Genomic DNA, 24111 nt, shown 5'->3' with positions numbered 1-24111 from the left:
AGCAGGCGGCCGAGTCCTGCTGGGGAGGACCGGGCCCCGCGACGCCCAGGGCCAGCACGGACAGCGGCCTCGGGGGTAGCGCGGCGCAGCCACAGGTGGCCAGGGATGTGGCCACGAGACGGACCATGCCTGGTGGGGCCGAAAGCAGGCGGCGAGGCCGGGGACGCGCGGGGCACGCGGGGGCCGTGTCCTGCGGGGCAGCGGCTGTGACCCTGGCCAGGGACCGAGGGGCGGGAGCGACGCTTGTGAAACGGCAATCAGGGTTGATTGAGCTCCTGTGCGCCAAGCTGCTGGGAGCTCTGGATTCCCTCTCTTGTCTCTGGAGAATAATATGGAAAAACTGCTTTTATAGGAAGAGGCCAACAAGAATATAGATAAGTACCCTATCCCAGAGGGCAGTGGGGAGCTACAGGAGAAATTGTGCTATTTCCGGCATTTGGGGATGTTTGTGCAATCCGCCAGGTCTTAAAATGTTTAATTGGCTGTGATTTCTTCTCTCGTTCTGAATAAATTCTCACATTTGTACCTACTTTTTTAACGGTCATTTGCATTTTTTTCTTAAAGAGGGCCCCCAAAGCCGGGCGGGGACCAGAGCCTGGCATACCTGGTCACCTCGCAGCGCACAGGTGAGCCCCCCCAAACCAGGACTCAAAGGGAAACGACCCCTCCAGAAGAGAGCTCCACTCGAGTTTGCTGGCCGAGGACACGAACGCCCCCCGCCCCCCGGGCCCGGCCCAGTCGACCCACCTGGGGGCACCAGCAGGGCGCCGCGCCCCATCAGCTGCAACTCCGCCTGTAGACGAGGCCGAGCGGGCGGGGCAGGACATGGCGGGGTTCGCCCAGAGCTGGGGGTCGGGTGGAAGGGGCGCTTTTCTTGGGGGCCCCCACGGGGCCTGCGTGAGGGTCAGGACCCCAGGGCTGGAGAGGGGCCCCCACAGAACCAGAACCAGACGCGTGGATACCCAGAGCGCTCCCTTCGCGCTCACCCTCCTCCTCCTCCTGCCCCTCCCGGACCCCCACACTCCCAGGACCCTCTTACCCCAGATTTGGGGGGTCCCCAGAACGGGATCTGTCCCCCTCCCCGGAACGCCAAACCCAGCAACTCTGACCCCCAGGCTGGGACCCACAGGGCGGGACCCGGCCCCTTCCACCACCTGCCGGGAGGGGCGTCCGCGCCACCGCGGGCCTGGGGTCGGGCTTCGGGAGGTCCCGGCTCCCAGCCCTCGGGCTGCGGCGCAGGAGGGTGGGCCCCAGGCCGGGGTTCTGCTCCGAGAGTCCGGCGGGACGGTCCTCCTGCACGCCCCGCCTCCCGGTCCCGCAGCCCCGCCCCCGCCCGGCCCGCCCCCCCAGGCCCCGCCCCCGCGGGGTGCGCGCCTGCGCAGTGGCGGCGGGCGCAGGAGGAAGCCCCGCGCAGCGCGGGGAGGCGGCGGCAGCTTCGCGGCGTCCCGCGCGGACCCTCCTCCGCCCGCCGGGCCCGGGCTGGGGGATGGCGGCGGCCGAGTCCGGGGCCCGCGCCTGGCTCGGCGGCGGCTCCCCGCGCCCGGGCAGCCCGGCCTCCAGCCCCGCGCTGGGCAGCGGGGGCCGCACTCGGCCGGGGCGGGCCGAGACGGCCGAGCGGGTGGGCGCCAGGCCCCCGGCCGCCCCCGCGCCGGGCCACAGCTTCCGGAAGGCGACGCTCACCAAGCCCACCTTCTGCCACCTCTGCTCCGACTTCATCTGGGGGCTGGCGGGCTTCCTGTGCGACGGTGAGCCGGACCCCAGACGCCCCAGCGCGCTCGGGCTCGGGGCGCACGCCGGCCCCCTGGCCCGCGGCCCGGGCACCACCCTTCCGGCCGCGTCGCCTTCGGCCTCTGCCCCTCCCAGCGGCGCCTCCCGTGCGCGCAGCCCCCTGCCCCGAAGCCTCCCTGTAGGCGGAGGTCGCGCAGCGTCCGCTGGCCCCGGGCAGTTGCTCCTTGAGCCGCCAGCCTGGCCGCAGAGGCGCGAGGGCCAAGCCGACCCGGGGCCTCCTTCGGGTCGGGGACCCGCCGCGCAGGCTGGGCAGGAACTGGCCGTCCGGGTCGGGGCCAGCGCGGGTCTCCGTGCAGCGTTGTGGCCAAGCCGAGGCGGAAGGGGGTGGGGTGGGTGGGATGGGTGACGGCGTCCAAAGCCGCCCCGCAGGCAGCTGCGGTGACTGGGGAGTGCGGCCTGGGGCCCCATGTCCAGCCTCCACTTCCAGCGGCTGGGACAGCAGGGACAGCCGACCCTGCCAGGTGGCATGGCGGCCCTGGCTTGATTCTGACAGGGACTGCTGCCCAGAGGGTCCCTGCCCAGCTCTGCCTCCATAGGCCGGTGGACTGTCCTCTGGTGCACCATGTCCCGACAGGGCTACCACTCAGCTGCCAAGCCGCAGACTGGGGCGGGAGGCCCTCCCGTGGGCTCCTGCCAGTAGCGGGGCTGTGCTTGCTGCCAGGTGCTGCCCTTCCCTGGGGAGGGCTCAGGCAGCAGAGCCCCAGGGACAGGGAAGTGGGGTGCACACTACCCAAGGATGCCTCTGCCCAAGGATGTAGAGGTGGGACGGATCAGGGAGCCCCTGCCTGCTTCGGCTCTGGGGACGAAGGGCCACTCGGCCTGAAAGAGGAGGCTTTGCAGGTAGAGGGCCCAGGCCCGCTCAGGTGCCAGCGTCAGGGCGGGAGGAAACCTGTGGGCGTCCTGCTTGCCTAGTGTGCTGTGCCCTTGCCCCAGTGGCATGAGCTGGCCTGGCCTGCAGGGCATGGGGGTGGCCACCCTTGGTTCGCTGTTAGGCCAGTGCACTTGTACCACCCGCCCCCTGGCATGCCAGGAGAACCACCTGGGGTGGAGGGCATGCCTTTGCAGGCTGCGTTCTGCCCCAGTCTGAGGCTGGACCCTGGGTTCCCCTGCAGCGGTGAGGTGGTGAAGGCTGAGCGCTAGGTCTCAGGCTCGACCTGGGGTGCCCCTCACAGGCATGACCTACTGTAGGGGGGACCTCTAGCTCAGAACTCCTCAGAACATTCCTGAGGCAAAGCAGCTCTTTGAAAGAGGCTTGGTGCTTGAGAGGTGTCCTGGGAGTGTGGACTGGGCTGCCATCTGATTCTCCTCACATCCGTGGGGCGCAGGCTGGTGGCTTACAGCAAGCAGAGGAGGGTGTGGGAAGGTGTGGCTCCCCCAGGAGAACCGGGACGTGGGGTGGGGAGAGTGAGTGCTGCCTGCCCGCCTGCCTGCAGCAGCTGCCTCCACGGCAGAGTGAGTTGGGGTGCAGTGGAGAGAAAGCTGAGGGGGGCCTTCGTGCTCTCCCTGCTTCTCATCGGACCTCAGCCCGTTTCTGGAAGTTTTCTCTGTGGTAAAACCACAGGGCTGCTCCTTCCAGCCAGGGGGATGCTCTGGCTGGACCCTTACTGGGGGTGGGGGTGGGGGCTGCCGTGGGTGGGAGGGGCACGGGGTGGGGCCCCTGCCCAGCCCTGCCCCCTTCTCTTCTCACTAGTGCCCTGAGCTCCCCACCCGCCCTGTGTGCGCATAGCCCCCCCCCAGAAGCCTTCCTGCCTCATGCTCCCTGGCCTCTGGCCCCCACTCTCCTGTCCACTGCCCCTGCCCTGGTAGGAGGTTCTCAGCTGCCAGCATGGGGCCTGTTACATGCACCTGCCCTGGCTCCCCTGGGACGGGATGAGGGGCTTGCTGGGTGTCCACTCCGGCCTTGCGAGTGCCCTGGCATGTAGCATCCTCCTGCTCACGCCCTGGCATGCAGCGTCCGCTTGCTCATGCCCTTGCAGCTCATGGCCATCTGCCCCTCGCGGGCTCCCTGCCTGTCTCAGGGGACGTGCTGTCCTGTCCACCGCGTGGTGGGGGGCGTGGAGGGGAGGGCGCCCCTGAGGAAGCTGGCCCTGGGGGCTGCACAGACACCAGTCTGCCTGGCCGCTGCCATCCTACTGGGCCATGCCAGGGCGGTAGGGGCCAGCCGGAGGGGGTGCCTGGAGGTGCGGGGTGCTTCCCTCACTTGCGGGGGTTGGGGGGTAGTGCTGACTCGCACCTTTCGCCCCCAGTCTGCAACTTTATGTCGCACGAGAAGTGTGTGAAGCTGGTGAGGACGCCCTGCGCCTGCGTGGCCCCCAGCCTGGTCCTGGTGAGTGTGAGGTGAGGGCCTCAGGGACGCGCTGTCCGGGCACTTGCTGAGGTCTTTGGCAATTTCTTGTTAAAAAGCGAGGCTAGGCCACACCTCAGCGGCGGGCACAGCCCGGGGTGTCCAGGATTGTGCAGAGTAAGAAAAGTTGACCCCAAAGTCTGCACACTGTGGGCCTCCTTGCATAGAAGATTCTTGAAAAGGCAAAACCCGAGAGTGGAGAACGGTGGGGCAGTTGTAGGGTAGAGGCGGAGAGGTGCGTGGGGGCTGTGAAGAGCCAGCAGCAGGGGCCATGGGTAATGGAATGTTCTGGATCCTGACGCAGTCAGGGTCAGGGTCTGGGCTGTGGCCTCTGGCTTTACGGAGCTGGGCAGCGGGCTCAGCTGACCTCGCTGCTTATTTCTTCCCACTGCACATGGGCAGTGGAGAGCTTAGCTGGAATGAGAAAGCAGAGAGAACAGCACCCAGGGATGGGACGTGAGGAGGGCTGGGGAGGCCCCGCCCCACCCCGAGGGATCTGCATAGGGCCGTGAGTTGCCAGGTCTATGCAGAAGGCAGGGCCAGAGCCCGTGCAGCCCCTCCTCTGCTCAGTATCTTGGGGTCCCTCCCCTGCTTAGTGACTTGGGGTCCTTTTCTTTGCTGAGTGTCTTGGGGTTCTCACTCCTGCCCAGTGTTTTGGAGTCCTTTTCCTGCTCAGGGCCTTGGGTTCCCTGTCCCTTGGTGTTGACCAGCCCTGCAGCTTAGACAGCCCGGAGGTGCTGGCCTGGGGGCTAGGGACCAGCAGGACTGTCAGAGCGTTGCGGGGTGGCAGGGAGGGTGGGAGAGGCCCGACTGAGGCTGCCTCTGTCCCCAGGTCCCCGTGGCGCACTGCTTCGGGCCTCCCGGGCTGTACAAGCGCAGGTTCTGCAACGTGTGCCGCAAAGGCCTGGAGGGGCCCGCCCTCCGCTGTGAAGGTACCGGCTCCAACCTGGCCCTGCGGGGGTCCCTGAGACTTGCTGGGGTGAGGGTGCAGGCGCAGAGGGGTACCCTGTGTCCTGGCAGGGTCAGGAGTCCTAGGGGGTGGGTACTGAGACCAGGCTGGGCAGCCGGAGACTGGGCAGCATTTGTGGATCTAGGAGGCTGGGGGCAGGAGGCCTCGGGTGCCACGTGGTGCCCAGGGAGGGTGCCCAGGGGGGTGTAGGGTGGACTGGTGTCGAGGAGGCGGGGCCCTAACCCTGCCCACCCCCAGTGTGCGAGCTGCATGTTCACCCCGGCTGCGTGCCCTTCGCCTGCAGCGACTGCCGCCAGTGTCACCAGGACGGGCCGCAGGACCCTGTGAGTCCCCAGGGGTGGGTGGGAGTCCGCGGGGCGGGGGCGCGGGCCAGGCCGGGCCAGCCAGCTGACGCCTCCCCAGGATACCTACCACCACCACTGGCGAGAGGGCGGCCTGTCGTCCGGCGCCCGCTGCGAGGTCTGCGGGAAGACGTGCGGCTCCTCCGACGTGCTGGTCGGCCTGCGCTGCGAGTGGTGTGGCGTCCAGGTGGGTGTGGCTGTCAGCGGGGTGCGGTGGCCAGGGTGTGCAGGGCAGGGGCAGGGTGCCGGGTGGAGGCAGGGGGAGGGTGCCAAGTGGGGGGCAGAGGCGTTGCGTGCCCTTGGGCGGGTGCAGAAACAGGGTCTGCTGGCCTCTCCTGCCCGCTGAGCGGCGGGCGCGGCGCCCCTCAGGGCTGGCTGGGAGGACGGGGTCTGGGATCTGGGGGCTGGGGCTGGGGCGCTCAGCGGTCTGCGGTGAGCTGGGCCTGCTGCTCTGACTCCGAGGGTCCCGCTCGCGGCCGCTGATGCGCGTGCCACCCCCCAGGTCCACTCGGTCTGCCGTGCGGCACTCGCTCCCGGGTGCACGTCGGGGCGGCTGCGCGGGATGGTGCTGCCGCCCGCCTGCGTGCTCCTCTCGTCTGGCAGCTTCAGCAAGAAGCACTGCTTCCGTATCCCTGAGCCCGCCAGGCCGGAGCCGGGTAAGCCGCAGGAGGGGGCCGGGAGGGGCCCGGCGGGGCAGGGGCTCTGCCCGCATGAGGGGCGGACGCCCTGACAGGCCCCGCATGTCACCTCCGTGCTAGGCGAGGGGGAGCATGGAGCGCACCGAGGCGAGGTGGCTGGCCCAGGCAGAGACGCGCCGTCGGCTCCGGAGTCCAGTGAGTGCTGCGCCCCCCGCCAGGGCCAAGGCTCGGGCCCCCCCCCGCTCACGCCCCCTCGCTCACACCCCCTCCCACAGATAAGCTGACCCTGAGCGTGTTTGACGGCGACGACGCCGTGCGGCGGAACCACCCGCGCCTCGTCACCGTCCCGCGCCAGTCCGGGAGTGAGGAGGTGCTGGTAGGAGCCCCGAGGATGCCGGGGGCGGGGGGCGCCGGGGGGATGGGGCACCAGGCCCGCCCACAGCTTGCGTCCCCCGCAGGAGGCGGCCCTGCGCGCCTTCTACATCAGCGAGGACCCCCGCGGCTTCGAGCTGCAGCCGTTGCCCCCTCCCCCGCCCAGCGCCCAGGGCTGGGCCGCCGAAGAGCGCGGCAGGGGCCCTGGGTCCCGGGAGCCCGAGGCCTGGCTACTCCGCGCTCTGCCCCGCGCGCACGAGGTCCTGAGCATCTACCCTGGCTGGCTGAAGTGAGACTGGGCCTGCCTCGGAGGGGTGCGGGCATCGGGAATGGGGGGAGGGGGGACGCTGAGTTCTGGCTTGTCCCCGCAGGGTGGGCGTGGCCTGCGTGTCCATCCGGCTGACCCCGCAGAGCACGGTGGGCTCGGTGATGCTGGAGGTGCTCCCGCTGCTTGGACGCCAGGTGGGTAGAGCTGGGCCGGAGGTCTGTGGGTGGGGGCCACTGTGCCCCAGGCCTGATTCCCCCCTTCTCCAGGCCGAGGGTCCAGAGAACTTCCAACTGGTAGAGGTGCTGATGGGCAGCAGGCAAGGTGAGTGGGCGGCCACCTGAGAGCTGGGGGTCAGGGTTGAGGGGTACCCCTCCTGGGAGGTGCCCAGCTCTGGTGGCCTGCCACGTCCCTGGGAGCCCTGGGGTCAGCTATGCCTTCCACTTGCAGTCCAGCGGACAGTATTGGAGGACGAGAGGCTTCTCCTGGCCCGGCTCCATGACATCCGGCAGGTCAGCGCACCTGGAGCCCAGTGTCTAGTGGGGAGGGGGGCCCTGCAGGCCTGGGTGGGGGCGTCCTGTGCCAGCCTGCCTGTGCCCCGCAGACATCCGTGCGTCAGGTGAGCCAGACGCGGTTCTACGTAGAGGAGCGCCGGCCCGACACGCCCCACGTCTCCCTGTTCCTGAGTGGCCTACCTCCTGGCCTGCAACCCCACGAGTACAGCAACCTGCTGCGGGGGGCCATGGCTACCAAAGGTGCTCCTGTGGGGTCACAGGGCACCTGACTGGGGGAGGGGAAGAGGGTGGGCACTTGGTTGGGGATGGGGTGGGTGCCTGGCTGGGGGAGGGGCTGGCCCACCCATGGAGCCTCCCCCAGCCTTTGCCCTCCTGGTTCTGTCCTCCCTGCCTCTCCTGCACCCGGCCCTCTGGTGCTCCCTGAAGCGGGTAGGGGGCTGAGGGGCTCTGTGCAGCCCTGGTGGGCTACGGCATGGGTGGTCAGCAACTTAGCCGTGGTGGCCTTAGTGCGACTGACGGGCTGTGTCTTTGCAGCCGACGTAGTGTCCGTGAGTCATATCTACGCCTCACAAGGTGAGCTGCTCCCCCTGGCCGCGTGCCCTGGGCTCTGGGCCCCGTGCCCACCCACCTCCAGTCCTCCAGCAGTGCCTTGTGTGGGGTGTTTACCGTTGCGGGAACGTCACATGTCCAGAGGGCCAGAGCACGGTGGGGGACCTGGCACCAGTCCCAGTCCTCAGTGTGGCCGCCACAGTTGTTGCAGTTTCATGGGGGTCTCTGGTGGCTCTTGGCAGGGGGGAGACAGTGGGACACCGTGGGGATGATGGGGTGGGGCACCCGGGTGGGCTCTGTGCCCTGCGGGCCAGGCTCCTTGGTGGGCTTCTGGGAGCTGATGGGGAGCCGTGGCCTGGGGATGCTCGGGGCCGGGGGCTCAGGCCTCTCCCGGCAGGGGCTGTCGTGCTGGACGTGAGCTGCTTCATGGAGGCCCAGCGGCTCTACATGCTAGCCAGGGACACGGTTGTGCAGGGGCGGCTGCTCACGGCCCTGGTGCTGCCTGTCGTGCTGGTGAGTGTCGCAGCCTCCGTGGGTGCAGCGCCCTCACTGGGGTCACCAGGGCGCAACTGTCCATTTTGCTATCTGGCCGGTGGTCCCCGCTCCCCAAATACTTGAGGGCACGTGCGATGTGCTGCTTGGCCTGCTGTCCCCAGGGTCACTGTGAGGGCCTCGGCACCCCTTGGCCGGCACCGTGGGCACCGTGCTGGCGGGGCACTCCCTGATCTCGGACCCCGAGGTCCGGCCGGCCCTGGGAAGGGGTGCCCTGTGGTGAGGCCCAGGAGAGCCGGACCCTGCGCCCACTGCCGTCACAGCCTCTGTCCTTGGTGCCCCGGCCCCCGGTGTCTGGCTGCTTTCCCCCTTACTTCCAACTGTTGACCCCAGCCTGGGTGAAGCCAGAGGATGACTCCAGTGTCCTCAGAAGGGCTGGGCAGGCTCGGGCCCTTGTCAGCATGGGCTCATCTCCGTGGTCCCCGCCCCCTGCTCCCTGCCGCCCCCAGTTTTTCCCAAACTCCTCAACCCCTGGGCCCCTCGACCCTTGCTGGTCCCCAGCTACCCTCCGCCACCCCACCCCTGTGCCCACACGTGAGTTTTCTTTCCCATCAGCTGCCTGCCTCGGCTCTGCGGTAAGCGGAGAGCCGCTTACTCTCGCACACTCCTCGCTGCGCTTCATCGCCCACGCGTGTCTGTTTTCCTACTCCTCCCACCTCAGACCATCATGGAACCCCCAATCTCCCGTCTTAGAGACCCTATTCCCGCATCATGGAGACCCCAGGCCCCATTGTAAAGACCCCATCCCCCCAATTATAGAGAACCCCTCCATCATGGAGACCCCCCATCGTGGAGACCCCAGGCTCTGACCTACCCCTGGGCACTGAGACCCTGCCTGGATCCTGCAAGTGGGGGGCTATGTCGTGGGTCTGTCTCCAGGCGGGCGGAGGCAACCCTGGTGGGGAGCAAGGGGTGCCCCTGGCACCGTGGTCCCGGTTTTGCACAGGACTACCTGCTACACGGCCCAGGTGGCTCCCTCTGTACCTTCCAGCTGGGGGTCTCCAGGGTGGGTTAGGCACAGCTGGCGGGGCGGGTACATGGCCCTCCCTGCAGGTGCCTCCTCAAGGGCTCAGTGGTGAAGGGGGCGGCCTGGCCCTAACCCAGCACCCCTCCTGCAGCCCACAAAGCTGCCCCCCGACTGCTGCCCCCTCCTCGTGTTTGTGAACCCCAAGAGCGGAGGCCTCAAGGGTCGTGACCTGCTGTGCAGTTTCCGAAAGCTGCTTAACCCTCACCAGGTCTTCGAGCTGACCAACGGCGGTCCCCTCCCAGGGTGAGTCCAGTGAGGCAGGGGTAGCAGCAGGCACTTGGTGCCGGGTCCTTGGCCTCCACAGGCAGGAGAGGGGCAGGGGCTGTCCTGGGTGGCGTGAAGCCCTGGTGGGGCGTCCTGGGCAGACCAGACTTCCTGTCCCCACTCCAGGTTCCACGTGTTCTCGCAGGTGCCCCGCTTCCGTGTGCTGGTGTGTGGCGGCGACGGCACCGTTAGCTGGGTGCTGGCCGTGCTGGAGGAGATGCGGCACCGCCTGGCCTGCCCTGCGCCTTCTGTGGCCATCCTGCCGCTGGGCACAGGTGGGCTCAGCCAGCGGGGTGGGCTCAGGGCGCCCCTCCTGCTGGCTTCTGCCAGGCGCGGCTGGGTGGGGGCTGTGGGAACCCACCGTGCATCCTGCCCTGGTCCAGGGAACGACCTGGGCCGTGTCCTTCGCTGGGGCGCGGGCTACAATGGGGAAGACCCCTTCTCCGTGCTGATGTCCGTGGACGAGGCCGACTCGGTGCTCATGGACCGCTGGACCATCCTGCTGGACGCTCACGCCGTGGGTGGCGCAGAGAACGGCCTGGCAGACGTGGATCCCCCCAAGGTAGGGTGGGCCCCAGGCACCCCCAGTGCGCCTCTCGGCCACAGCTTCAGGCTGCGCGGCACTGGGACACCCCTCCCCCCCGCTGATGGGGCGCTGGGGCGCGGCCCCCCCGGTTCGCGTGGCCATGACCGCCTGGCGCAGGTCGTGCAGATGAGCAACTACTGCGGCATCGGCATCGACGCGGAGCTCAGCCTGGACTTCCACCAGGCGCGGGAGGAGGAGCCCGGCAGGTTCACCAGCAGGTGTGGGCCGAGGGAGGACGGCGGGGGTGCGTGGGCAGGCGTGCGGGGTGTGGCAGGGTGACGCGGGGCTCGCCCCGCAGGCTGCGCAACAAGGGCGTGTACGTGCGGGTCGGGCTGCAGAAGATGAGCCTGTCGCGCGGCCTGCACCGGGAGCTGCGGCTGCAGGTGGAGCAGCAGGAGGTGGAGCTGCCCAGCCTCGAGGGGCTCATCTTCATCAACATCCCCAGGTGCGGGCCGCCTCCCCCCCCCCCCCCCCCCGCCCCCACCCCCCTCGCCAGCTCTAAGCACCCCCCTCTCCCTCCCATTCAGCTGGGGCTCGGGGGCTGACCTGTGGGGCTCTGACAACGATGCAAGGTTCGAGAAGCCGCGCATGGATGATGGGCTGCTGGAGGTGGTGGGCGTGACCGGAGTTGTGCACATGGTGAGCCCGGCACCCCCCACATTCCTTCATACCCACCCGTGCCCCCAGTGTTCACCCCGTGCCACCTCATGTCTGCCCCATGCCCCCCCATGCCTCCCAGTGGTCACCCCCAGTGCCTTCCAGTGGCTACGCCTTGACTCCACACTGCCACCCACCCCATATCTACCCCATGGCTCCAGTGTCTACCCCATGCCCCCAAGGGTCCCCTGGTGCCCATCCCCTGTGCCCCATCCCACCTCTGCCTCCATGACTGCCCTTCGTGACTCTGCTGCTCTGGGCTCTGCTGGACCCACCCTCTCGCCCCCACCCAGGGTCAGGTCCAGGGAGGCCTGCGCTCCGGCATCCGCATTGCCCAGGGCTCTTACTTCCGTGTCACACTCCTCAAGGCCACACCTGTACAGGTGGACGGAGAGCCATGGGTCCAGGCCCCAGGGCACATGATCATCTCGGCTGCGGGGCCAAAAGTACAGTGGGCATGGGGGGCGGGCTGGGGGCTGGGCAGGGTGGGGGTGGGGTGCTGTGGCTGGGCCTGCCTGCACCGTTCTCCAGCACCGCCGCCCCAGCCCTTCATGAGGCTTGGCCTGGGCCCTTCCTGCCCAGCTGCTGGGGCAGGGGCCTGAGCCTGCTGACCGCCTGCTGTCCCAACAGGTCCACATGCTGAGGAAGTCCAAGCAGAAGCCCAGGAAGGCTGGGGGCGGCCCCAGGGAGGCCCCTGTGGATGTGACCTCTGCCCTGGAGGGCAGTGCCAAGTAGTGGCTGCAGCAGGCTGAGGACGGCCTGGGCCCTGCCTGTGGCTGTGTCCTGTGCTCCCTTCAGGTTGGCACTGTGCTTGAGTGACTGCTCGTGCCTGAAGAGGGCCCGGCCCTCGTCCCACGCCGGGGCTCATGTGGACTTGCTGGGTGGGTGGCAGGCACCCCCTCGCTCTTCCTTTGGGGCCTCTGAAGTGATGCCAGGAGGGCCACCACAGCCGGCCTGGGGCCCAGGGGACACTGGGGGCAGTGTGGGTCGGGCCCCTCCTCCCGGGCAGCCCTCGTCGTCCTGGCTGGCGGGCATGTGTCCATGAGGCCATCAGCCGGGCCGCTGGCTCCTCCTTGGCCGTCTCAGTGGTCCTGGTGCCGGCCCCTCCTGCCATGAGGCCTGGGCAGGTGGCCCAGGAGGGAGAACCTGAGGTGTCCTCAGGGGCCAACTGTGGGCAGCTGCAGGAAGGGGGACAGCCCAGGGAGTGGGGCACAGAGGGGTGGAGCAGCCACTTGTCACCCTTTGGTAGGGCCTGGGGGTCCAGAGCTGGTGAGAGGGACCAGGAGAGAAGCTGCTACTGGATTCTTGAGAATCCGCTGCAGGGACCTGAGCAAACCAGAGGGTTTGAGAGGAGTCACTTCAGGGTGGGGCAGGGATAGGCTTCACTGCCGAGACTCACATTAGCACTTTACTTCCTGTCGCCCTGCAGTCGCTGGCCCACCCCAGCTTCCCAGGGTCAGTGCCAGGTGGACGCTTAAGGCAGAGGGTGGGAGGCTGCTGGTGGCCCCTGTGCTCGGGCCTCTTGTGTCTGTGTCATGCAGAGGGACCCTCCTCTGACAGCTCAGGCCCCAAGGATGGCGAGTCGCCCCCACTTCAGGCTCACCCCCTCTCTGCTTGTCCAGGGCCTGAGCCCCACCCCATGCTGCTGCCAAAACTGCACAAACGCGTCACAACCGCCACACCTCGTTGCACAGGGCCCCTGTGGCAACCCCGCGGCTGCCAGCACGGCTTCGTGCCCGGCGGGTGGCGTCCATTTGCACTGTGGCCGGCGTTTTTGCCTAGGCTGTTCTTGCACTGACCCATGTCCTGTGTTCTGTGTGTAATTTATAACTCCCAAGTGTGACAAATAACACGACTGGGCATTGCTGTCGACTGCTGTTTCTCCCTAGCCTTTGCGCGCTGGCCAGGGGACCCACCGGGCAGTCCCTTCTGGGGTGTACGCTGTCAAGGGCCCAGGCCCAGGGGTCCCAGCAGAGAGGCTGAGCTGCCCACCCCTTGCGCCCAGGGCTACCCCACCCCACTGGACCCCGGCTGAGGCTGCCTGGGCTTCAAGGCCGCTGTCCCCCCAACTCTCCGTCTGGCTTGTTTTAGTTCAGTCAGAGGCGAAGACACTTCGGTAGCAACATATCTTTGGGTGCCTTAGGGAAGCAAGTGGACACAAAAGTGCAATAAAGTGGAAGTGAGGTTTCTGTGACACCCTGGTCCTGCAGAAGGTGGGCGCAGTCTGATGATGAGCCGCCTGCCCTGCTGCCCAGCAGATGAGCCTCGGGGTGGGGGTGGCGGGGGTGGCAGGGGCGGCAGCCACTAACAGGAATCAGGGAGGAGCTGGGCCCTTGCGTCCTCCACACTGCAGCCCCCAGCCTGGCCCTGTCCCTGTCCCCCGGGTTCTGGCCCCTGCAGCCCCCGCAGGGCGGCCAGGGCGAGGCGCAGGAGCAGGCGCAGGAGCAGGAAGGCGCAGGGTGCGCCGATCTGCATGAGGTGGAAGATGGCGGTGCTGAACCTGCTCAGGAAGCAGGTGGAGGCGAAGACGGCGAGGCTGGCGCAGGGGTAGAGGCCGAGCTTTGCGAACATGAGCGCGTGCTCGCGGCCCCCGAACCGCACCGATGGCTGCAGTGTCTCGCCAGCGCGTAGCAGGGCGGCCGTCCAGGTGGCGAACTGAAAGGTGCCAGCAAGGAAGATGATGGCGCAGCTGACGCGGATGCTCTCGAGCTCCTCGCGGGGCTGCCGGGCGAGGGCCGAGGTCTGCCTGTAGGCCAGCGGGAGGCCGCCCACGAAGGCCAGCGCCAGCGCGTTGAGCGCGCCCATGGGCTGCGTGGCCTCGCGCACGTGGAGGAAGAGGGAGTGGTGCGCGAACCACAGCAGGCCCACAGTGGCGAAGGCCCCGAAGTAGGCCAGGAAGCGCGGCCCCGAGGCGCCAAGCGCCGCGAGGAGGCTACCGTGGAATGCGCCCTCCACGTCCGCGGGCTCCGGGACGTTGTCCTCGCTGTGGGCAGCAAGAGACGCGCTGGCCCCGGCACTCGGCGACCCCGCCGAGGCTGGCGCCGGGTCTGCCCTGTGTGCACGAGTAGCTGGGCACGGGGTCTACCTACTGCACCCTCGCCCGAGCCTCTGAGCCCCGAGTCTAACTGCGCCTGGGCCGGGCTCCAACCTCTCCACCGTTCTCTACAGCACGGGCGGGGGGCGGGGGCGGGACGGTCCTGACACGGGGGAGGAATCCTTCCCGGGTTCTCAGCCGGCCCAGCCTGCGCGCCTCCGGCCACAGCAGAAAGGCGGATCCCATTTGGGTTTTAGCCTTTAGGAAAAACTGCAGCAGGAAGGGAAAGGGACCCGCGGGGTAAGCGGGTGTACCCCGAGGGTCCTCAGGCCACGGGCCACATGGAAGGAGGCAGGAAAACGACCCTGCCTCCCCCCCCCCCCCCCCCCCCAGACTCCAAGGGGCAGGGGCCTGTATCTGTGTGGCTGCAGGCGGAAGCCCCGGCGGATCGACCGGAATGTTCTTTAAATTTAGGCCTTGAAGACTCAGGCCCAGTGACATCCGCAAACCTTATGAGGAGGAAGCGGGGGCAGGAAACGGGGCCCTTGGACGGCAGGGCAGGAGGTCGTTAAACAGGGGGCAAGGATTTCAGATAGAACCAGATAAAACCTTTGGAAATCAAATCCGATAACTAAGAGTAGACGTTTAGAGACAGGTGGCAGATGAGGCTCGGAGAACAAGTGACGGGGTGGGAGGCGGAAGGGGGAGGGGCGGGATGGCCCCGCCCGGCCCCGCCCGGCCCCGCCGCATGGAGGAAGGGCCGGCCGCAAGCGCCCCTGTGTGTGTCCCTTTCGGCAGGCGGGCTTTGGTACAGACCCAAGACCCCACCCGCGCCAGCCGACCTACACCCCTCACCAGATGTCCAGGATAAGCAGGGTAGCCACGATGGCGTAGACGCCGTCGCTGAAGGCCTCCACCCGCTCCTTGCTGAGGGGCTCGTAGAGGTCAAAGTGGAAGAGGTCCCGCCTCTGTGAGGGCAGCTCCCTGGGGCCTGTGGATGGGCACAGATCGGAGCAGGGGTGCCGTGGAGGGCCTTGGCCCTCGCCAGGCCTGGGCCATCCCACGCCACCCCTGAGCAGGGATGGCCACCTACCCCTGAGCCGCTCCCAGCACCAGCCTGTGGCCTTGCTGATGTAGGGCAGGATGATGACGGCCACCAGCAGCAGGTAGGACTGCATGGAGACAAACCTGAGGTCAGGCGCTGGTACAGCCGACTCCAGCACCCCCCTCCTTATCCGCTGAGCCACCCTGAAATGACCCGGCAAGGGAGCAGCACAGCAGCCAAAGAGAAGTTCAGCGGGTGAGGGCAACAGGCACAGAAGGTATGCCTCCACGAGCCCTGCCACGTGAGAAGACAGCCCACAGGATGGAAGGAAGTACTTTCCATCATGTCTCTAAGGGTTTAATATCCAGAATACATAAAGAACTACAACTGACGACAAAAACAACCCAAGTGAAAAGAAGGCAAGGGTGCAAACATTTCTCCAAAAAAGATAAACAAGTAGCCAGTAAGCACATGAGAAGATGCTCAGTATCACTGGCCATTAGGGGACTGCAAATCAAAACCACAGTGAGGTAATGCCTCACACTCTAGGATTGCTAAAATAAAAGACAGACAATAATAAGTGTTGATGCAGGACCCTCATGCGTGCAGGCAGGACTGTAGGATGGTGCAGCCATCGTGAAAGAGAGCTGGGCAGGTCCTCAGGGAACTAAACATAGAACCATCCTGTGGCCTGGCAATCCCACTCTTCCCTGTACCCCTGAGAATGAAAACAGGCACTCCTAGCCAACACCCACCCACGAGTGCTCACTTGGCCTTGGTCACAAGAGCTGAAAAGTGGACACCGCCCCAGTGTCCACCACCCTGTAACTTTATAACTAATGTGCCACACAGTGGAAGTGTGGGGTGTGGAAAGGAATGGAGCACTGATCCATGCCAAGACGTCGCATTCAGTGAAATAAGCAGGATGCCAAAAGCCACACACTGTGGGAGTCATCTAGGTGAAGTGTCCAGAACGGGCAAATGGCTGAGCTGGAGAGAGGTCAGGGCTGGGGGGAAGAGGCGGAGGGGACCTGCCTACTGAGTGTGGGGCTTCTCTTGGGGTGATGGGATGTAGTTGTACAGCATTGCAAAGACGCTAAACGCCACTGGACCCTGCTCTGAAAACGGTTACAATGGTATGATTCATGTTATATGTATTTACAATAAAAAAGAGGGAAGGGCCAGCGAGTTGCTTCTTGGGCCCTGTCGTGGCCACAGCAGAAAGCTGCTCCGTGTCTTTGCAGCTTATGGGGTCACGAGGCCCTGCGCCACCCCCGAGCAGCGCTTCACCCGTTCTCTTCTTTGCCCACGGAAGCCTGGCTGAGCGGCAAGCTCAGCAGCCACCCGGGGAGGGCAGCGGGCAGAGGCTGCGGCTTTTCATGGAACACGTTACAGAAGACGTTTAGTCAGAAAGTCCAAAGCCCATGTCATAGTGGGGCTCCTCAGAGTCTTCTCTCTTTGCTCCTCCTCCCTTCTCAGCTGGGACAGTGCCCCCTGCCCCCTGCCCCCCAGGTACACTTGCCCACTGCCGCCCAGGTATAACTGGCCCCCCCGGGGCTCACCTGCCCCCCGGGCTCACCTCCCACCCGGGTCTGCCTGCTCCCACACTGTAGATGAGGCTCCCAGGTGATGTTGGCCAGGGCCTTTGCAAACTAGCCAGTCTAGAAGGTTCCACACTTGCCCTGGCTATTTCAGGCAGGCCTGGGTCTCATTCTCTGCACTGATGCCCTCCGGTGCCCTCAGCATCGTGGAGGATGAGGGTGAGGTGAGAGGCAGGCGAGCTCAGGCACAGTGGCTGGGTGTGGGTCAGTGCTGGGCAGGCGGCTGCGGGTGTCAGCCTGGCTGCCGGGGGAGAGGGGTGCCCCACCCCGCACAGCGTCAGTTTCCTTGGAAGTTCCGAGCTCCTTAGCAGGGGCTGGAGGGTCTTTTGTGTGTTAGTAATCTACAGTTCTTTCATCATATATGTCACTCCACAGACATACACTGAGGGTCGTCCCCGGGCAGGCTGGTGTGGAAAGAACATTCTAGTAGGAGACTCGTGGCAAATAACCTGCTAAGTACAGTGTAGGATGGAAGGTGGTGAGCGGACCAGGGTGAGGGTACTCTGAGCCCTTAGGGGGGTGGTAAATGGGCTTCCTTCAGACAGAGCTGGGCAAAGTGTGAAGATGCAGGGTGAGCCGATGGGTACAGGCTGAGAGGGGAGGGCCAAAGCCCGGGGGTCCTGGGCAGTGGAGCTGGCGTGGCTGGAGTGCATAGGTGGCATGGGCAAGGGGCCCTGGTTCTGAGTCGCAGTTCCCTCGCCGCTGGTGATGTTGTGCATCTTTCATGCGCTCGTTGGCCACTGACTTACCTTCTTTGGAGAAATGTCTTCTTAAGTCCTTTGCCCATTTCTCAGATGTGTTGTTTGTCCTTTTGTTGTTGAATTGTAGGAGTTCTTTATATATTCTGAATACTAGACCCTTATCAGACATGATTTAAACATATTTTCTCCCCTTCCATAAGTTGTCTTTTCACTCTCTTGATAATGTCCTTTAATGCGCCAAAGTTTTCAATGTTAATGAAGAATGATTGATCTATTTTTTCTTTTGTTGCTCATGCTTTTGTTGTAAAATCTAAGAATCTATTGTCTAGTACAAGATCCTGAAGATATCTCCCTATGCTTTCTTCTAAAGTTTTATATTTGTAGCTCTTATATATAGGTATTTGATCCAGTTTGAATTAATTTTTGTAACTTGGTCTGTACGCCTGTCCTTGTGCCAGTACCATGCTGTTTTGAATATTGTGGCCTTGTAATAGGTCTTGAAATTGGGATGTGTGAGTTCCCCAACCCTCTCCTTTTTATAGATGTTTTGGCTGTCTGCAGTCCTGGGCACTGCCATATGAATTTGAGGATTAGTATTTCCATTTCTGCAAAGATTCTCTTAGAATTCTCATTGGGATTGTTTAGAATACATAAACTTTTTGGATAGTACTGACATCTTACAAACATCTAGTCTTCCAATCCATGAACATGGAATATCTTTCCATTCATTTAGGTCTTCTTTAATTTCTTTCATTAATTATTTGTAGTTTTCCATGTACAATTCCTTTACATTCTTGGTTAAATTTATTCTTAGATATTTCATTCTTTTAGTAGCTATTATAAATGGAACTGTCTTCTTTATTTTCTTTTCAGATTGTTCATTACTGGTGAATAGAAACACTACTGATTTTTCATTTCTGAGCTTGTGTTCTGCCACTCTGCTGAATTCATCCATAAGCTCTAGTAGCTTTCTTGTAGAATCTTCAGGATTTTCTATACAGAGCTCATATATCACCAAATAGGGAAGATTTATTTCTTCCTTTCCAATGTGAATGTCCTTTATTTCTTTTTTCCTGGCTAGCGTGTTCAATACAGTTTTGCGCCACCTACTGGGCAGGATAAGAAAAACAGAACTCAGAGATTTCACAGAAAAATCTTTCAACCTGTTGGGTCCAACACCCAGGGAAATCTGAGTAAATGCCCAGACGCCAGCAGAAGAAAACGGATCACGCTCAGAAAATTGAAAATATGGCCCAGTCAAAAGAACAAACCAATAGTTCAAATGAGATACAGGAGCTGAGACAACTAATGCTGAACATACGAACAGAAATGGAAAACCTCTTCAAAAACGAAATCGATAAATTGAGGGGGAACATGAAGAAGACATGGGCTGAACAAAAAGAAGAAATAGAAAATCTGAAAAACAAATCACAGAGCTTATGGAAGTGAAGGACAAAGTAGAAAAGATGGAAAAAACAATGGATACCTACAATGATAGATTCAAAGAGACAGAAGATAGAATTAGTGATTTGGAGGATGGAACATCTGAATTCCAAAAAGAAACAGAAACTATCGGGAAAAGAATGGAAAAATGTGAGCAGGGGATCAGGGAACTCAAGAACAATATGAACCGCACAAATATACGTGTTGTGGGTGTCCCAGAAGGAGAAGAGAAGGGAAAAGGAGGAAAAAAACTAATAGAAGAAATTATCACTGAAAATTTCCCAACTCTTATGAAAGACCTAAAATTACAGATCCAAGAAGTGCAGCGCACCCCAAAGAGATTAGACCCAAACAGGCGTTCTCCAAGACACTTACTAGTTAGAATGTCAGAGGTCAAAGAGAAAGAGAGGATCTTGAAAGCAGCAAGAGAAAAGCAATCCATCACATACAAGGGAAACCCAATAAGACTATGTGTAGATTTCTCAGCAGAAACCATGGAGGCTAGAAGACAGTGGGATGATATATTTAAATTACTAAAAGAGAAAAACTGCCAACCAAGACTCCTATATCCAGCAAAATTGTCCTTCAAAAATGAGGGAGAAATTAAAACATTCTCAGACAAAAAGTCACTGAGAGAATTTGTGACCAAGAGACCAGCTCTGCAAGAAATACTAAAGGGAGCACTAGAGTCAGATACGAAAAGACAGAAGAGAGAGGTATGGAGAAGAGTGTAGAAAGAAGGAAAGTCAGATATGATATATATAATACAAAAGGCAAAATGGTAGAGGAAAATATTATCCAAACAGTAATAACACTAAATGTTAATGGACTGAATTCCCCAATCAAAAGACATAGACTGGCAGAATGGATTAAAAAACAGGATCCTTCTATATGCTGTCTACAGGAAACACATCTTAGACCCAAAGATAAACATAGATTGAAAGTGAAAGGTTGGGAAAAGATACTTCATGCAAATAACAGCCAGAAAAGAGCAGGAGTAGCTATACTAATATCCAACAAATTAGACTTCAAATGTAAAACAGTTAAAAGAGACAAAAAAGGACACTATCTACTAATAAAAGGAACAATTAAACAAGAAGACATAACAATCATAAATATTTATGCACCGAACCAGAATGCCCCAAAATACGTGAGGAATACACTGCAAACACTGAAAAGGGAAATAGACACATATACCATAATAGTTGGAGACTTCAATTCACCACTCTCATCAATGGACAGAACATCTAGACAGAGGATCAATAAAGAAATAGAGAATCTGAATATTACTATAAATGAGCTAGACTTAACAGACATTTTATAGGACATTACATCGCACAACAGCAGGATACACCTTTTTCTCAAGTGCTCATGGATCATTCTCAAAGATAGACCATAAGCTGGGTCACAAAGCAAGTCTTAACAAATTTAAAAAGATTGAAATCATACACAACACTTTCTCGGATCATAAAGGAATGAAGTTGGAAATCAATAATAGGCGGAGTGCCAGAAAATTCACAAATACGTGGAGGCTCAACAACACACTCTTAAACAACCAGTGGGTCAAAGAAGAAATTGCAAGAGAAATTAGTAAATACCTCGAGGCGAATGAAAATGAAAACACAACATATCAAAACTTATGGGACACAGCAAAGGCAGTGCTAAGAGGGAAATTTATTGCCCTAAATGCCTATATCAGAAAAGAAGAAAAGGCAAAAATTCAGGAATTAACTGTCCACTTGGAAGAACTGGAGAAAGAACAGCAAATGAATCCCAAAGCAAGCAAAAGGAAAGAAATAACAAAGATTAGAGCAGAAATAAATGAAATTGAAAACATGAAAACAACAGAGAAAATCAATAAGACCAGAAGTTGGTTCTATGAGAAAAATCAATAAGATTGATGGGCCCTTAACAAGATTGACAAAAAGAAGAAGAGAGAGGATGCAAATAAATAAGATCAGAAATGGAAGAGGAGACATAACCACTGACCTCACAGAAATGAAGGAGGTAATAACAGGATACTATGAACAACTTTATGCTAATAAATACAACAATTTAGATGAAATGGACGGGTTCCTGGAAAGACGTGAACAACCAACTTTGACTCAAGAAGAAATAGATGACCTCAACAAACCAATCACAAGTAAAGAAATTGAATCAGTCATTCAAAAGCTTCCTAAAAAGAAAAGTCCAGGACCAGATGGCTTCACATGTGAATTCTATCAAACATTCCAGAAAGAATTAGTACCAACTCTCCTCAAACTCTTCAAAAAAATCGAAGTGGAGGGAAAACTACCTAATTCATTCTATGAAGCCAACATCACCCTCATACCAAAACCAGGCAAAGATATTACAAAAAAAGAAAACTACAGGCCAATCTCTCTAATGAACATAGATGCAAAAATCCTCAATAAAATTCTAGCAAATCGTATCCAACAACACATTAAAAGAATTATACATCATGACCAAGTAGGATTCATCCCAGGTATGCAAGGATGGTTCAACATAAGAAAATCAATTAATGTAATACACCATATCAACAAATCAAAGCAGGAAAATCACATGATCATCTCAATTGATTCAGAGAAGGCATTTCACAAGATTCAACATCCTTTCCTGTTGAAAACACTTCAAAAGATAGGAATACAAGGGAACTTCCTTAAAATGATAGAGGGAATATATGAAAAACCCACAGCTAATATCATCCTCAATGGGGAAAAATTGAAAACTTTCCCCCTAAGATCAGGAATAAGACAAGGATGTCCATTATCACCGCTATTATTCAACATTGTGTTGGAGGTTTTAGCCAGAGCAATTAGACAAGAAAAAGAATTACAAGGCATCAAAATTGGAAAGGAAGAAGTAAAACTATCACTGTTTGCAGACGATATGATACTATACGTCGAAAACCCGGAAAAATCCACAACAAAACTACTAGAGCTAATAAATGAGTACAGCAAAGTAGCAGGTTACAAGATCAACATTCAAAAATCTGTATCATTTCTATACACTAGTAATGAACAAGCTGAGGGGGAAATCAAGAAATGAATCCCATTTACAATTGCAACTAAAAGAATAAAATACCTAGGAATAAATTTAACTAAAGAGACAAAAATCTATATAAAGAAAACTACAAAGAACTGCTAAAAGAAATCACAGAAGACCTAAATAGATGGAAGGACATACCGTGTTCATGAATTGGAAGACTAAATATAGTTAAGATGTCAATCCTACCTAAATTGATTTATAGATTCAATGCAAAACCAATCAAAATCCCAACAACTTATTTTTCAGAAATAGAAAAACCAATAAGCAAATTTATCTGGAAGGGCAGGGTGCCCCGAATTGCTAAAAACATCTTGAGGAAAAAAAACGAAACTGGAGGTCTCGCGCTGCCTGACTTTAAGGCATATTATGAAGCCACAGTGGTCAAAACAGCATGGTATTGGCATAAAGATAGATATATCGACCAATGGAATCGAATAGAGTGCTCAGATATAGACCCTCTCATCTATGGACATTTGATCTTTGATAAGGCAGTCAAGGCAACTCACCTGGGACAGAACAGTCTCTTCAATAAATGGTGCCTAGAGAACTGGATATCCATATGTAAAAGAATGAAAGAAGACCCGTATCTCACACCCTATACAAAAGTTAACTCAAAATGGATCAAAGATCTAAACATTAGGTCTAAGACCATAAAACAGTTAGAGGAAAATGTAGGGAGATATCTTATGAAACTTACAATTGGAGGCGGTTTTATGGACCTTAAACCTAAAGCAAGAGCACTGAAGAAGGAAATAAATAAATGGGAGCTCCTCAGAATTAAACACTTCTGTGCATCAAAGAACTTCATCAAGAAAGTAGAAAGACAACCTACACAATGGGAGACAATATTTGGAAATGACATATCAGATAAAGGTCTAGTATCCAGAATTTATAAAGAGATTGTTCAACTCAACAACAAAAAGACAGCCAACTCAATTACAAAATGGGAAAAAGACTTGAACAGACACCTACCAGAAGAGGAAATACGGATGGTCAAGAGGCACATGAAGAGATGCTCAATGTCCCTGGCCATTAGAGAAATGCAAATCAAAACCACAATGAGATATCATCTCACACCCACCAGAATGGCCATTATCAACAAAACAGAAAATGACAAGTGCTGGAGAGGATGCGGAGAAAGAGGCACACTTATCCACTGTTGGTGGGAATGTCAAATGGTGCAACCACTGTGGAAGGCAGTTTGGCGGTTCCTCAAAAAGCTGAATATAGAATTGCCATATGACCCAGCAATACCATTGCTGGGTATCTACTCAAAGGACTTAAGGGCAAAGACACAAACGGACATTTGCACACCAATGTTTACAGCAGCGTTATTTACAATTGCAAAGAGATGGAAACAGCCAAAATGTCCATCAACAGACGAGTGGCTAAACAAACTGTGGTATATACATACGATGGAATATTATGCAGCTTTAAGACAGAATAAACTTATGAAGCATGTAATAACATGGATGGACCTAGAGAACATTATGCTGAGTGAGTCTAGCCAAAAACTAAAGGACAAATACTATATGGTCCCACTGATGTGAACTGACATTCGAGAATAAACTTGGAATATGTCATTGGTAACAGAGTCCAGCAGGAGTTAGAAACAGGGTAAGATAATGGGTGATTGGAGCTGAAGGGATACAGACTATGCAATAGGACTAGATACAAAAATTCAAAAATGGACAGCACAATAATACCTAATTGTAAAGTAATCATATTAAAACACTGAATGAAGCTGCATCTGAGCTATAGGGTTTTTTTTGTCTGTCTTTTTTTTTTTTTACTATTATTATTATTTTTATTTTTTTCTCTATATTAACATTCTATATCTTTTTCTGTTGTTTTGCTAGTTCTTCTTCTAAATCGATGCAAATGTACTAAGAAATGATGATCATGCATCTATGTGATGATATTAAGAATTACTGATTGCATATGTAGAATGGAATGATTTCTAAATGTTGGGTTAATTTCTTTTTTTTTAAATTAATAATAAAAAAAAAGAAATGGGCAATATTTTAAGTCATTAAAGTCCCCCCCCCCAAAAAAACCCAGGAACATCAGTTTCTTATGATGACTAACATACACAAGTAAGAAATACTGATCAAAACTCAAGAAGTAAACACCTGGACTAACACACTATTCATTGTTGGAAGAATTTTTTTCCACTTAAATATCTCCTCATCTCTAAAAAATTTTTTAAGTACTAAGTTTATATAAAGTAGGCAAAGTATTAAAATAATTTACTATTAAGTATGCCAATTTTTATAGAGCTAAAAGAACTAAGAATAAACTGAAGTGAAACAGGAAAATAGAAATTGTGAAAAAACTGACAAATTGAATAGACAAAATAGACAGCTGTTAT

General features: G+C 57.7%; 3 protein-coding genes across 17 annotated transcripts in view; 1 reads left to right on the top strand and 2 right to left on the bottom strand.

Moving 5' to 3' along the window:
- IDUA (alpha-L-iduronidase) overlaps positions 1-1800 on the bottom strand; it is a 33579-nt gene extending 31779 nt beyond the window's left edge. The window contains exon 1 of the mRNA XM_077136181.1: positions 1690-1800. The gene's annotated coding sequence lies outside the window, so the exon portion shown is untranslated. The remainder of the gene's footprint in view (positions 1-1689) is intronic.
- DGKQ (diacylglycerol kinase theta) lies at positions 1487-13062 on the top strand. 3 transcript variants are annotated; one of them, XM_077136176.1, is made up of 23 exons: positions 1487-1745; positions 4035-4114; positions 4965-5064; positions 5340-5425; positions 5505-5630; positions 5946-6099; positions 6202-6276; positions 6357-6457; positions 6540-6742; positions 6825-6915; positions 6988-7042; positions 7169-7230; positions 7323-7473; positions 7768-7806; positions 8180-8295; positions 9453-9604; positions 9752-9900; positions 10009-10187; positions 10329-10429; positions 10510-10656; positions 10739-10850; positions 11162-11314; positions 11499-13062. In XM_077136176.1, exons 1-23 carry the CDS (start codon positions 1487-1489, stop codon positions 11601-11603), a joined length of 2796 nt encoding a protein of 931 aa, XP_076992291.1. In that variant the 3' UTR covers positions 11604-13062. The 3 variants fall into 3 exon arrangements, with proteins under 3 accessions (XP_076992291.1, XP_076992292.1, XP_076992290.1); XM_077136177.1 differs by lacking the exon at positions 11162-11314; XM_077136175.1 differs by having other exon boundaries at positions 10009-10429.
- Positions 11368-24111, bottom strand: part of TMEM175 (transmembrane protein 175) — a 66369-nt gene continuing 53625 nt past the window's right edge. For 8 of the 13 annotated variants that reach the window (XM_077136192.1, XM_077136191.1, XM_077136193.1 and 5 more), the window contains 3 exons: positions 14996-15074; positions 14758-14893; positions 11368-13851 (listed from right to left, as the gene is read on the bottom strand). In XM_077136192.1, the coding sequence (XP_076992307.1) occupies positions 13173-13851; positions 14758-14893; positions 14996-15074 (894 nt within the window). In that variant the 3' untranslated portion in view covers positions 11368-13172. The remainder of the gene's footprint in view (positions 13852-14757; positions 14894-14995; positions 15075-24111) is intronic. The other 5 variants (XM_077136183.1, XM_077136182.1, XM_077136185.1 and 2 more) reach the window with 1 other exon arrangement.

This window comes from Tamandua tetradactyla, chromosome 19 (assembly GCF_023851605.1).
Source record: "Tamandua tetradactyla isolate mTamTet1 chromosome 19, mTamTet1.pri, whole genome shotgun sequence".
NCBI classification, from domain to species: domain Eukaryota; kingdom Metazoa; phylum Chordata; class Mammalia; order Pilosa; family Myrmecophagidae; genus Tamandua; species Tamandua tetradactyla.
The sequence above is the reverse complement of the archived record's forward strand: the minus strand, read 5'-3'. Positions and strand labels throughout refer to the sequence as shown.